Genomic DNA, 13,295 nt, shown 5'->3' with positions numbered 1-13,295 from the left:
AGCAGTGCATATAAATCAAACATGACGTACAATTACTCAGATACCCACCCCGCCATCACCGAGCTGATATGCTGCTCTTAAAGCGAACAACTGTGAGATGAAGGAACAAATTCAAAAGATGTCTCCAAAAATCCTGACCAGCAACCAAACAGAATACTGTTAACTCTGAAAAATTCCTAAGATTTTAAACATTCACAGATAAATAAGACAGAGTGGTGGCTCTGAGGTTAGGGCTCTGCACTGGCAATCGGAAGGTTGCCAGTTCGAATCCCGTAAAATGCCAATAGGGACTCTGCTCTGTTGGGCCCTTAACCTGCAATTGCTGAGCACTTTGAGTAGAGAGAAAAGTGCTATAGAAATGCAAAGAATTATTATTATTAAGACAGGTAATGTTGTAGGGATAAGCACCAACGCACTTTTGTAAAAACGTTCTGAAGTAATTACACAAATTTTAATACTTACATTGATCACTCCTTCAGCAACAGTGCTGTAAGAGTGAACAACGAGGTCCAAGTGCCAAACCCAAAATGATCAGACATTCTTTACTGTAGGGGCGGCACGGTGGCGCAGTGGGTAGCGCTGCTGCCTCGCAGTTGGGAGACCTGGGGACCTGGGTTCGATTCCCGGGTCCTCCCTGCGTGGAGTTTGCATGTTCTCCCCGTGTCTGCGTGGGTTTCCTCCGGGCGCTCCGGTTTCCTCCCACAGTCCAAAGACATGCAGGTTAGGTGGATTGGCGATTCTAATTTGGCCCTAGTGTGTGCTTGGTGTGTGGGTGTGTTTGTGTGTGTCCTGCGGTGGGTTGGCACCCTGCCCGGGATTGGTCCCTGCCTTGTGCCCTGTGTTGGCTGGGATTGGCTCCAGCAGACCCCCGTGACCCTGTGTTCGGATTTAGCGGGTTGGAAAATGGATGGATGGATTCTTTACTGTCAAAGTAGCTGAGATTTTAAAAAGACAGCCTACACCGCGTTGTCAGTTTCTTAGGTCCAGCTACTCTATGGGGTTTTGTGACTTTAGTTGGCGCTCAGGACAGCAAAGATTACTCTGGGCCTGCATACAAGAAGATATGCCATTAAGGAATGCTGTGCCAAGTTCAGGGTCAGTGTCATGCTAGTCAACTACAATGAAATTCTCACTTGCATGTCTCCTAGGGACAGTTGACAAAAACACAACTGCAAATAAATGAATTGTAGGCCTGTCAAAGACAGGGAAGAAAATACATTTTAAAATATTTGGTATCTTCTGCCTTACTTGTACGCTCAACATTCTTTCAAGGCCTTTTATGTTTACCTCATGTGTCTCGAGCAACCACAGTGAAACTGACCAATCTGACCAAAGCCAAACTGGGAATCAGACTGATCTGAGGGACTGGACATACACACAGAGCTTAGTGTTTTCTTATACGTTAGATAAAATTAAGTACACACACAAGTATTATACATATACTCTGTTTAAGTACAATATTTATAATAATAATAATTCTTTACATTTATGCTGCTGGAGTATGTGAATTTCCCCTTGGGATTGATAAAGTATCTATCTATCTATATAGCGCTTTTCTCACTACTCTTATAATTGTCTTTCAGCAACCAGTGGGTAGAAACAACCCCTGAATCTACTGGTGTGTGTGCCAACAGCCCTGTGCCGTTTACCATGAAGAAAGACCGAGAAAACTTCCTGTGCAAAACGGTCGAGTTTGTATTAACCCAGTTTGTCTTAATAAAGGAGCAAGGGTTGTGTATGTCCTGAATAGAAGACAGCACAGTGCCGGTAATGTTCTCTTTGCCGACACTGTAATCCTCTGCAGTGTTTGATCATCACCGAAAGGCAGGGGTGAGCAATTTCAAATTCCACAGCATAATTTGTAACCTGAGCAAAGGTTCGACATTTTATACAAATGAAAAATCAAACCAGTTCAGAATTCAGACCTCTACTGCACAGAATGTAACAACAACAAAAAACACAGTCCTTCACACAAACAGAGTTTTAATTTTCTGAAACCTTTAAACAGATTACTGTGGTTAACTCTAACAAGATAATGAAGGATACAGACAGAAGGATAATCTACAGGCATCCTAAGGTCCTTAACATGAACTGCTTGTACTGAGCATGCACTGCTGGACTTGCAGGACAAGTCTGGTATTTGGGGTTTTTTTTTTAAATCAAATTAATTTCTTCACACTCCACTTCCCTACTTCCGATGCAAGTTTGTGACAACAAAAGAGATCCGGAAATTAACATTTTATCGCATATTCCTGGTGCTATTTTTTTTTTTTTTGAGGTAAAGATGCATTTCTGTTAGCTCGTGTGACAGCAGTGACTTTGTGGGCACAGTTCTCACGTAAGTACAGAAGTAACTGTGGCAAGAAAAGTTTTCGGCCATTATGTCTTATAGAGGACACCTCACCTCCCTGAAAGGTTTTTCTGGAGGAAGACAAACACAAAGGGCACACGTGCAGCTGCTCTTCTTTTAAAATGAATGAATCTCATAATATTGGTGTTTTTTTATGTTTGACAATGACATGTGTAAGCTATTTTACTGGGTGCGCATAATCTCAAGACACTGATCAATGCTCGGTAATTTTCTTGGCTTGAAAAACGGACGTATTTGGGAAGATTTTAAACTCTTGCTCCATTCCCCATAGCCTCCATTATAAATGAACGTTGCAGGCAAGGTGTTTTTTTTTTAAATTAAGAACACAAATATGCACAACAAATGAATATTTACCATGTATGGGAAGAAATATATGTTTGTTTTTTTAAAGTTGAAGTTATCCTTTAAAAAGAGTTTAGACAGTGTACAGTATTAGTGAATTATGACTCATTTACCTTCGGCACAATCCAAATGGAGGCGGCATGGTGGCGCAGTGGTAGCGCTGCTGCCTCGCAGTAAGGAGACCTGGGTTCGCTTCCATGGAGTTTGCATGTTCTTCTCATGTCTGCGTGGGTTTCCTCCCACAGTCCAAAGACATGCAGGTTAGGTGTATTAGCGATCCTAAAATTGTTTGTGTGTGTCCTGCCTTGCACCCTGGGATTGGCTCCTGCAGACCCCTGTGACCCTGTAGTTAGGATATAGCAGGTTAGAAACTGATCCTAAAATTGTCCCGTGTGTGTGTGTCTGTCTTGCAGTGGGCTGGCACCCTGCCCAGGGATCTGTTCCTGCCTTATTATTATTGGCTGTTCCTGCTGGCTGGGATTGGCTCCAGCAGACCCCTGTGACCCTGTGTTGGGATATAGCAGGATGGACAATGACTGACTGACCATCCAAATGGTTCCACATGAATAAATAAAATAACCATCCCTCTTCTAAATTAAATACAGACTACGTAATGAGGCTCGCAGAACAGTGGGCAGAGACTGATTTACTCAAAGATATGGCAAAACAACACTAAGCAACACATACAATGAAAGAGACAGAGCTACTGTAGTCAACAAAGCAGCATTCTAAGTTAAGTCAAGTCAAGTTGGGGAGCATGCACTGGTACAGTGCGTTGCCGCACCCATTACACAATGAAACAACTTGGGATCCCAGTTTCCAACCCACCATGCAGACACACGGTCCAGTCCCACCCTACGGAAATGACCCTCTATCTACCACAGCCAGGTGTTACGTGGGCAACCCCTTGGTCCCCAACAATGAGGATCTTATGAGCCAGATCACCCTCAGGGAAACATGCCACATGGCCGTAGTGCTGTAACTGACGCTCCCTCACAATGCGGGTCATGTGCCTCATTCGGGACTCCATGAGCAACACAAAGTCAAACCAACAGTACCCATGGATTTTCCGGAGAGACACACATGAAGGAGTCCGGTCTTCGTCTCAGGTCACTGGATAGCGTCCATGTCTTGCAACCATATAGCAAGACAGAAAGCACCGGGACTCTTCAGACTTGTCCTTTTGATATCAGGAGCGCCACACACCCCTCTTTACTTCTTTACGAGGTCGACACTCTCTCCGCAAACAGACACACTGCTGATGCCCGTGCCCAAGAGGTCATTAAAGGCCTGGATCTTAGTTTTTATCAGGACACTTGCAAGCCCAGACACTCAGACTCCTCACTCAGTCTCTCGAGCGCACCGATCGGAGCCACAATTGACTCTGTGAAGATCACAGCATCGTCAGCAAAGTCAAGATCCGTGAATCATTCTTCACCAACAGATGTCCCACAGCCGCTGGACCCCACAACCCTGTCCAACACCCAGTCCATACAAGCATTGAACATTAAGTTAAGAGCTGGGGAAAATCAAGGACACTGGCCATTTACATGGTCTGTAGTTCCACAACAGGCTACCATTCAGAGTGTGTCCAAGATGTGGAAAAATGGAAAGCTAATAGTAACATCCAAATAACGATCCACACATAATAAAGGGCCAACTAAAAGATATAAAATTACAAACTTATTATCTCTCAAAATACACTAAAGGAAATGAACTCACAGCAAAATGTGATTTTAAAACCAAATGGACATCCAGATTAGTCTTTGCAGGTCCCTTTAGAAGAGAAACGTCAACTAAGGGTTCAGAGCAGAAGCATGCTTCTTTCCCCTATGGTGCCGTGTACTGTACATGCTCCTTAAGTTAATTATACCTTGGCAAAGACAACAACACTGATACGGAGTGACATTCTCCACTGAACTGAAAGGAGGGGGGCTGGTGGAGGGGGGGGGTTGTTGTCTCCAAACCGTCACCAGCACGTATGAACGGCCTGCAGCTAAGGCACTGCGATTTAGAGAAGGAGAGTCTCGTCTTGCTGACAGAACCAAATTTTACCAATTTAAACAGACCAGACATGAATCTTTTGCGAGCTTTGTTAAATCTCTACAGAGTGCACACCCCAAGCAATCTTTGAATGCAAAACAAATGACTGAAACTGTATATAAAATAAAATAGTGACCAGCTTGGACATACCGGCTTCCTTATATTAACTTATACCATGAATGGCAATAAAGGAGCGAGTGTGAACTCAGATGGTATTTCTAGGGATTTTCCCTCAGCTGTTCTTTTGTACATTTTTTGTTGTTGTCATCGCCCAGATTGGCATTTCCTATTAGCCGGATTTTTTTTAAAGCAGTGTGTTGACTAACAAAGGCAATGGAAGTGACAACCATCAGCAGTAACGCTTTACTGGTGATCATCCTGCTTCTGTCTGCAACTACACTAGGCTAGTATGAAATTCGGGTTGTTAAACTAAATCTATAAACGTAGTAAGAAGACAATAAAAAAAAAAGACAAACTGAAAACCTGAAAAACAAGGAACTGTTACTTAAAACTGGTATTTCCATTTGTAGCCCTGGACATTCCCTTTCTAAAGCATAGCTTACCTAAAAACAACGGCATCATCAAAATCGATCTGTTACTTTATGAGGCAGCACACTTGTCAGATGTCAGGTATTAAGGAAACTGGTAGTGATGCCAAATAGGTTATGCATGAGAAGGAAACCACAATTGACTGCTGTAATTAAATCCATATAATAAACGGCAATGCACTTGAGCACATGATCAGCCTATTCTGGGATGGCCAGCCCTGCCTGGCTTTAGAGGAGTATAGTGGCTAGGTGTTCTCACAGAAGCTACTAAGAGACTAAAAAGAGTATCTTTTAAATAACTCTTTACTAAGTACACACTATTTACAACCTCTCTCAACATTTCTTAACTTGAACTGAAGATTGAACAACGGAATATACTATGACGGGCCCATTTCTGCATACTTTATTTTTATTTAAATAATAGTGCGGGTGTGTCTGCCTGGTTGCTGCATCTCAGTCAATCAGAAAGATGGTGCATCACAAACATTTTTAGTTATAAAACACAAATATTAACACTGCTTTTACAAATCCCATACAAAAGGTGGAGTGGTGGCTCTGTGACTAAGGCTGGAGTTATACTTCACGTGATGCGGCGCATGCTGCAGCGGACGCTCCTGCTACACAAGCGTTGTAGTGTTTATACTTGCGCATGTACTTTGCGTACATCTGGAGGAATCCACCAGGTGGCAGTGCGAGATATCATCACGGTGAGAACATGTTCGGCTTCACTGTGTTGTGAATTGCCTGGAACACCCATTAAACTCAGATGACACCTTACCGCAATATCTCTGAAAAGGATATTTATTGATTAAATCCAGGGATGTGTCCATTCCAGCAAGCATTGGGCACGAGTGAGAAACAATCCCTGAACGAGGCCTCGGCTCATCGCAAGGTGAATACAAGCACACACATACACTGGAGTCATTTTGGTGCAGTGCGAGTGCTGCTGCTTTGCAGTAAAGAGACTGTGGAAGATTTTGCATTCGCTTCCCGGTTCCTCCCTGTGTTGATAGTGCTTTGAGTACTGAGAAAAGTGCTATATAAATGTAATGAATTATTTTTTTATTATTATTATTATTATTAAATCTGCATATCTTTGGAAGGAAACTGGAGCTCACTGAGGAAACCCAGCAGGAAAACATGTAAACTCCAGGCAGGGAATATCAGCAACGTGACACCCTGCAAGACAGCAGCGCTAATGCTCCGCCACTGTGTCACCCCCATGTGCATAATTATTAACAGTTTTCATTATTTAAATGAAATTACTGATTTATCTGTAAAATGTAATACACATACTTCATCATGAAAGTGATATCAAGTATAAATCTAAGGATTCTAAATGTGCAGAGAGTTGAAATATCATACATTTAATGTGCACAGTGTGGCGCTCTATTGCTGGAGATCCACTACTGTCAGGACCAGAGGAAGCCCTAGAAAAAAAGATGGCACAGAAGACGGTATGTGAGACTTTTAAAACGTGTCGTATCATTACGATCGGGAATATGCGACGCTTGAATATAAAAGCACCACGAATGCATCTGTATGTCGGCATTTTGCTTCACCACATCGAACCATTTATCAAACATCGAAGCGCGCACACCGATCTCGTAGGATCCGCAAAGCAGCTTTCTGTCACACGTAGATAGTAAACAGAGACTCTGACGTCACATTCCAACTTTTATCACACTGCGCCCCCCGACTTTTTGCTGGTACTGCAACTCGGGCACACATCGCATTAATTTCTGAGGACCTGCTCAGAGGACGCGTCAAATGAACGCTCAGCACGTGTGGCAGCCATGATGCAGGTGCGTACGCGTTCTGAGCGTGAAGTATAAACGAGCCCTAAGGATCTGCGCTGGTATCTGGAAGGGATTGTACTCCTTCAGCAAGGCCATTAACCTGAAATTTTCTCCAGGGATACTTTAAAATGGCTGACCCTGCATTCTGACCCCCAAAAGGTCATGCGAGAGGCCAATTTCCCCTTGCGGATTAATAAAAAGTGTACCAAAAACAAAAAAAAAATTACCAAAGAATGGCATATAACAGAAAAATACACACTGTCTACTTTGATTGCTTAGATTTTAACCTGAAACAAAAAGACGCTTGACTAGTGCTCTGTTTCATTCACACTACGTCTAATAAGAATTGCTTTAAATTAGCTAAACTAAGTCTTCAGTATGCAATGAGACATGCATGGCAAAAATTAAGATGTCTGACTTGATATGAATTTTTTAACCTAACTTCCCAATAAAGGAGACCCCAAAATTGGAACTCTCCAACATTCTGACCCAGATCTGGCCAAAATGTTTATACTCTGCAGATTTTCCTCACTCTCTACTTTCCTAAGTCATTTTATTGGTTTCAGTGTGTGCCCTGCAAGTTAAAGACGCCCTTCTTGTTATCTGCTTCTCAATCAGCAACAAATGAACAGGCAAGAGTAGGATTGTGTAATCAACTGTTTAAAAATCAGGCATAATTTCTTACTGACCTGTACTTAAGTCACACTTTAACACTGATGACGTGCAAACCAAGCAATCAACACCAAATGCAGTTCCTAGACCACAAAACACTAACAGAAAACACGAGTTTCAATAAACCAATGAAACTGCTGAAGCTCTCTGTAATATTGGGCACACAATACCTCATCAAATTAGGGGATTACTAAGGAGGGGCACGGTGGAACAGTGATAGCACTGCTGCCTCGCAGTTAGGAGACCTGGTTTCGCTTCCCGGGTCCTCCCTGTGTGGAGTCTGCATGGGTTTCCTCCGGGTGCTCCGGTTTCTTCCCACAGTCCATAGACATGCAGGTTAGGTGGATTGGTGATCCTAAATTGTCGTGAGTGTGTGTGCCCTGCGGTGGGCTGGCGCCCTTGCCCAGGGTTTGTTTCCTGCTTTGCACCCTGTGTTGACTGGGATTGACTCCATCAGACCCCCGTGACCCTGTAGTTAGGATATAGCGGGTTGGATAATGGATGGGTGGACTTAAAGAGGGGTTAGGAAAAGAAAGATGTTGCACACAACATTCTCAAACACGCTTACTCTGATTCAGGGTAGTAGGGGGCCAAATACTGTACCATCCCAGGGACATTACAGACAAGACAGAATGAACGATTTTTGAAACAAATAATATATATGAAACCGTTTACCTTCCAATCATTTTTATGAAATGTCATTTGAATGTTAATACCCTTCCACTACATCTCACAAACATTTAATTGGGTATCTGGCTGCGCATAAAAATCCCTGGAATTCCCAGCATTTGCTGGGTGGAAATTCCAAGTATTTGGGGATCATTGTGGACAAACAGAAACCTGACAGCATTTAGTATGAAGCCACTGCCTGTTTACAAAAAGTTATTTTGCACTTGACAATCTAAAAATCAAGAAGGTGCGATCTCCAATTATTTACACAAACCCATAATTCATCCAGACCAACCTCTATTTATTTAAAACCAAATAAAAAAAAAATGCAGGAAATGTTCAAAATAGTACTGCATATAAAACTATTAATACCGTCTACCCCAACTTGCTAGCTATTAGAAAAAAATGACAACACTGAAACGGAAAAGGACATCAAATATAAAATGTATAAAGTGCCCATCCAATCTGACAAAGAAAGAAGAAAGTCAAAGTCCAGATCATTTCAAGCTGACAACTATGGAACTAAACTAAACATCAAGACACTAAAGGGAGGACAGACCGTTAAAGTTACTTGTGGCCCCCCTTATGGTCTGTGTGAGGACAGGACAATCCTGATCTGCAGCTCTAAGCACTTTTTCTTACCCATAGGCTAATTCTTAAGGTGCATTACATGTACTTTGACATTTGCTTAGGCTGTAGGCGTCCATGAAGGGGTTCCATTTTTTCTTTGCCAACAAAAATAAATCCAACACTCAGATAGTGTTAGCCTTTTGTGAAAACATCTTGAGAAAAACAGAAATAAATTGGCATCCACCTACCCGCTACCTGAACATCTTACCAACAGCTGAAGCATCAAAATTTGGGAAAACAGCCTGCTGTGAGAAACGGAGAACAATGCGCATATGTCCAAACTTTCTAGACAAATAAAAGCTTTGCTAATATAACTTTGTCGGACTCAACCCTTCGGTAATTTGTTCACTCAAATGCGGGCTTCATCTTATATTTACTTGCTTAGAAGCAGGTTTCTTTTATCCAAAGCGACTTACATAAATAAAAGGTCAACAAAACTGAGTAAACATCAGTCTGGGGGAGTGTCTACGAAGAAGTGCTCACCACAAGTGAAGAGCTCAGAACAAAACACAAGCGAGTAACAATTCCTAAGTGACAAAATCGAATAGCTACTATTAATTAGACAGAAATTCAGTGAACAGAAGAGGTAGTCAGCATTTCGAAAGGAGGTGGGCAGCTTGCTACCTCAGCCAGGAGCTACACGTTTAAAAAGAGTCTGGACTTGAGATTTGATACCACGCACAGGTGGCATCACCAGATGCTGATCATTACCAGAACTTAACTATGTAAGTTACACAAAAAACTTTAGAAAGTAAATCACAGCAGGGACACAAAACATCACAAACTACAGCGGACATCAAAGTGCTAGACAATACACAGAGATAAGACGAGGACACAAGGTGGGTGGACTCCCCTCAGTCGCTGACCACCTCATATGTTGTCCCTATTAAGACACCATGTGACATTTAAAAGTAAAACAAAGGTGGGTACACCGACAAGTAGACCACTGGCATTAGCTCGACTAACAAGGATGGAAGGGGAGAACACCAAGTACAAACAGAAAGGTATCTTGGGTTTGGGGCTTTGCTCACAGAACTAGCACTACTCGTATTTTTTTCACAAATTGCACAAAACGGGACACTGACCAACCAATCCAAACGTGTCATTCCTGTAAAAACTGCAGAGCACATGTCTAGATAACACCAGTAACCAAACGAAATGTGGATGTGGACCTCCCGCCAGCTTCAACGGGCAGGACGCCTTTTGCATTTGTGAGAGATGTTGGACGCTAAACTACAAAACTGTCATTTGAGTGCACATCATGCCCCTAAGAGCAGAGCGCCCCACACCCTTTTATTGGCATAGAAGACTATTATGCAAAACGACTTACAAAAGAGCTCAACATAATCAAAAAAACAATAGACTGGGGAAACAAGGGGTACAAAAGTCACCACCACAAGTGAAGCGCTCAGATCAAAACACAACACCTCAGAAAGCCAAACAAGAAAGTCTTCAATAGAGTAACATATTCAGGGAGTCTGCGTTTTGAATGGAGGCGCTCGATACACCAGCTTGGTGCTACAACAGGCGGCAAGTCTGGACTGAGATTTGATGTCAAGCATAGGTGGCATCACCAGACACCATTCATTAGCAGATCTCAGAGTTCAAGAAGGAGCACAGGACCTCACAAGTGCCTCCATACATAGAGGTGCTGACCCAATGACTACACTGTTGACAAAGCATCCAGGATGGCAGGCCTCCACCAAAGTGTCTCCAGCACACATGGAGGATTTGAACCGAATAGTGGGAGCCAGTGCAGTAATGCCAACGTATCCAAGTCTACACAAAAACCCTGCGGCCACTCGACACCCTACGCGCCCCACTCCCCACTCCAGATGACACTGGGCCACTTAGACAAGTGTCAAGTTGTCCCACTCACCGAGGTCACCGTGAAAGCTGTTGTCGTGCGATGCTCGACTCGAAGCAATGGACTCCCCGTCACTCGGCCAAATCTGCCCGGTTTTGCGCACTCCGACGATGGTGGCCTCCGAGACGACCACGTGCTGCTTGTGGCGCTTCTGGGACTGCGGGGTTGGTGGGCTGCTGCTGTCAAACGACTGCTGGGAGTTCTGGGACGGCGAGCGACTCTTGTCCCGGTACAGGCGGTATGTGGTCGGGCTGGGGGAGACGTGGCTGGACTGGCCCGAGGAGAAGTCCTCTTCGCTGGAGGTCAGGTTCTCGTTGGAGCTGCAGTCGGGCGTGTAGCCACCGCCGGCATCCTCGAAGCTCCCGGGGGAGAGCGACCTCCGCGGCCATGTAAGATGCTTGTCTTGCTCGGCGTCCCCCATCATGCCGCCTACGTAGATGCTCGTGTAAGGCTGGTGCGGAGCCTTGTTGCCTCCATTGGCGCGGACGCCCGTGTCCTTGTGGAAGCGCGGGTTGAGCTCGGCATCCTCGTACTCGGCGTCGTAGCCGCTCTCCGTGGACTTCCCGCGGTACACCTGCCGGCGGAAATCGCTTGCCGCGGGCGCCACATTGCTGGACAGCGACTGTAGAGACCTCTTGCGCTCCATCTGCATGGCCTGAGTGCCCAGCGTGCTGATTTTGTCCGACACCTCTCGGTCATTGACTTTCACCAGCCCCTTCTCGTGGTGGTACTCCAAGTTTACGTAAAAGGGCTTGTCGCTCCCACCGCCGCCGCTTGGCCGCCCTTTCTCGTCCCCGGCGGAGTGCGAATAGGCCCGCTTGATCCTCTCGAAGTTGGACCGGAGTGCCGCCACGCTGGTGGACGTTTTATCTTTGGTGGACGCATCGCAAAGACCCTCCTTGTCAGAAAGCACCCTCACGTCCCTGCGGTTGGGCCCGACACCCCGGGGCTTGGCTGGCGGGGAGCCGTCCGCCTCCAGTCGCCCTTCGGGTCCCTCGTGGTGCCTTTTGCACCTGTCTGCATCTCCCGGATAGTGCAGCTCCAGGGGCTCACAGCCGTCGCTCTGGGAGGACGATTTCCTCAATGGAGGTGGCCTGTTTTTAAACTTCTCCTCGCCGGGAGCTGGCTGGCACCTGCTGCTCCTATCGGGCTCCCCCTGTTCCGATTCGTGGATCTGGGACACCCGTCGAAACCCCCATCGCTGGCGGTCGTAGCTCTTTTTCTCTTTGGCCAACAGTGTCTGTAGGTAAATCATCCGAAAGCGCTCCTTGTTGACCTCCATCTCCAGCCTCCTGATCGAAGCTTTGCAGCGCTCCAGCTCCTGCTCGATGTCGCCAACCGACTTCAGCTCCATCTTGGGGGGATCCGACTCTGGAAACTGCGCTTTCCACGCCTCGACGAAACCGACCGGCTCCACCATCTTGACGGATCAATAATTGACTGATTGACAACAACTACGGCTTCGACGGATTGCCTTCTACCCAGCCGCTAGATCCACATCCAAATGAAGCATCACCCCAGCAGACTGCTCGTTACACACCAGGCAACACTCGTTCCGAGGCATCGGCGGGGCTGGGTTTCAGGAGTAGCGGCGGCGTGTGCCAACAGTACAGGCGAGACCCCGAGGCAGCGCGCCGCTCCGCAGCGCATTCCGCTGCAAGGTGCTGAATAGGTGGCGAGATGAACAGCAACCAGAAGAAAAGAAGCGACAGAAAGTGACACGCCGGGTTTACTTCTTCAAACACTCGTTCAGCAAAAGAGCGCTCTGTGTTTTCCGTGCGCCTCCTCTCCTTCCAGCGACGACATCAAAATACAGCGCTGCTTCATTTTCGCGTGCAGATGTTTCCAGTTCTATTGTACCATATTCCAAATGGAGCAGTGCAAAGAGGAGGGGGAGAGCAATCCCGTGTATACTCCCGCGGCGCGCGGCGTTATCCCATGACTTGTCCCAAAAACGGGTATCCGTATATGGGATTATTTGCTGTTATTAATTTTTCGGTTGGCACCTACGCAGCCCGACCTCCAAATTTAATCCACTGCCTCGTTTCTCTTCTGTTGAATTCTCCCCATTTCACTCCCAAGCTTAGGAGCTGCTACTGCAGGAAAGGGCGGTACTTGTCTGGTGATGTGATTGACAGGTGGGCAACCAAGCCCCGCCTCGCACTTCCTTTAAAGGGCAAGGTCGTACGGCGGTCAATCCTTCCGCTGCTTAATGTACGTTTAGGATCGCGGATAATGCAAGATAAGAAATCATTCAAACACAAGAACAGTCACAGGGAAATAAAAAAAGCAAAACTGATATAAACATCCGTAGTAGTAGATGGGTAGTAAAAGTTAACAAACAAATGATTACC

At 45.4% G+C, this 13,295-nt stretch overlaps 1 protein-coding gene across 3 annotated transcripts in view; it reads right to left on the bottom strand.

Annotated features, from left to right (window-relative positions):
* LOC114669201 (breakpoint cluster region protein-like) overlaps nt 1-13,021 on the bottom strand; it is a 407,369-nt gene extending 394,348 nt beyond the window's left edge. For all 3 annotated transcript variants that reach the window (XM_051921207.1, XM_051921206.1, XM_028825379.2), the window contains exon 1: nt 10,954-13,021. In XM_051921207.1, the coding sequence (XP_051777167.1) occupies nt 10,954-12,361 (1,408 nt within the window). In that variant the 5' untranslated portion in view covers nt 12,362-13,021. The remainder of the gene's footprint in view (nt 1-10,953) is intronic.
* Nucleotides 13,022-13,295: the final 274 nt, after the last annotated feature.

This window comes from Erpetoichthys calabaricus, chromosome 18 (genome assembly GCF_900747795.2).
Source record: "Erpetoichthys calabaricus chromosome 18, fErpCal1.3, whole genome shotgun sequence".
NCBI classification, from domain to species: domain Eukaryota; kingdom Metazoa; phylum Chordata; class Cladistia; order Polypteriformes; family Polypteridae; genus Erpetoichthys; species Erpetoichthys calabaricus.
This window is presented reverse-complemented; position numbering and strand designations above follow the sequence as displayed.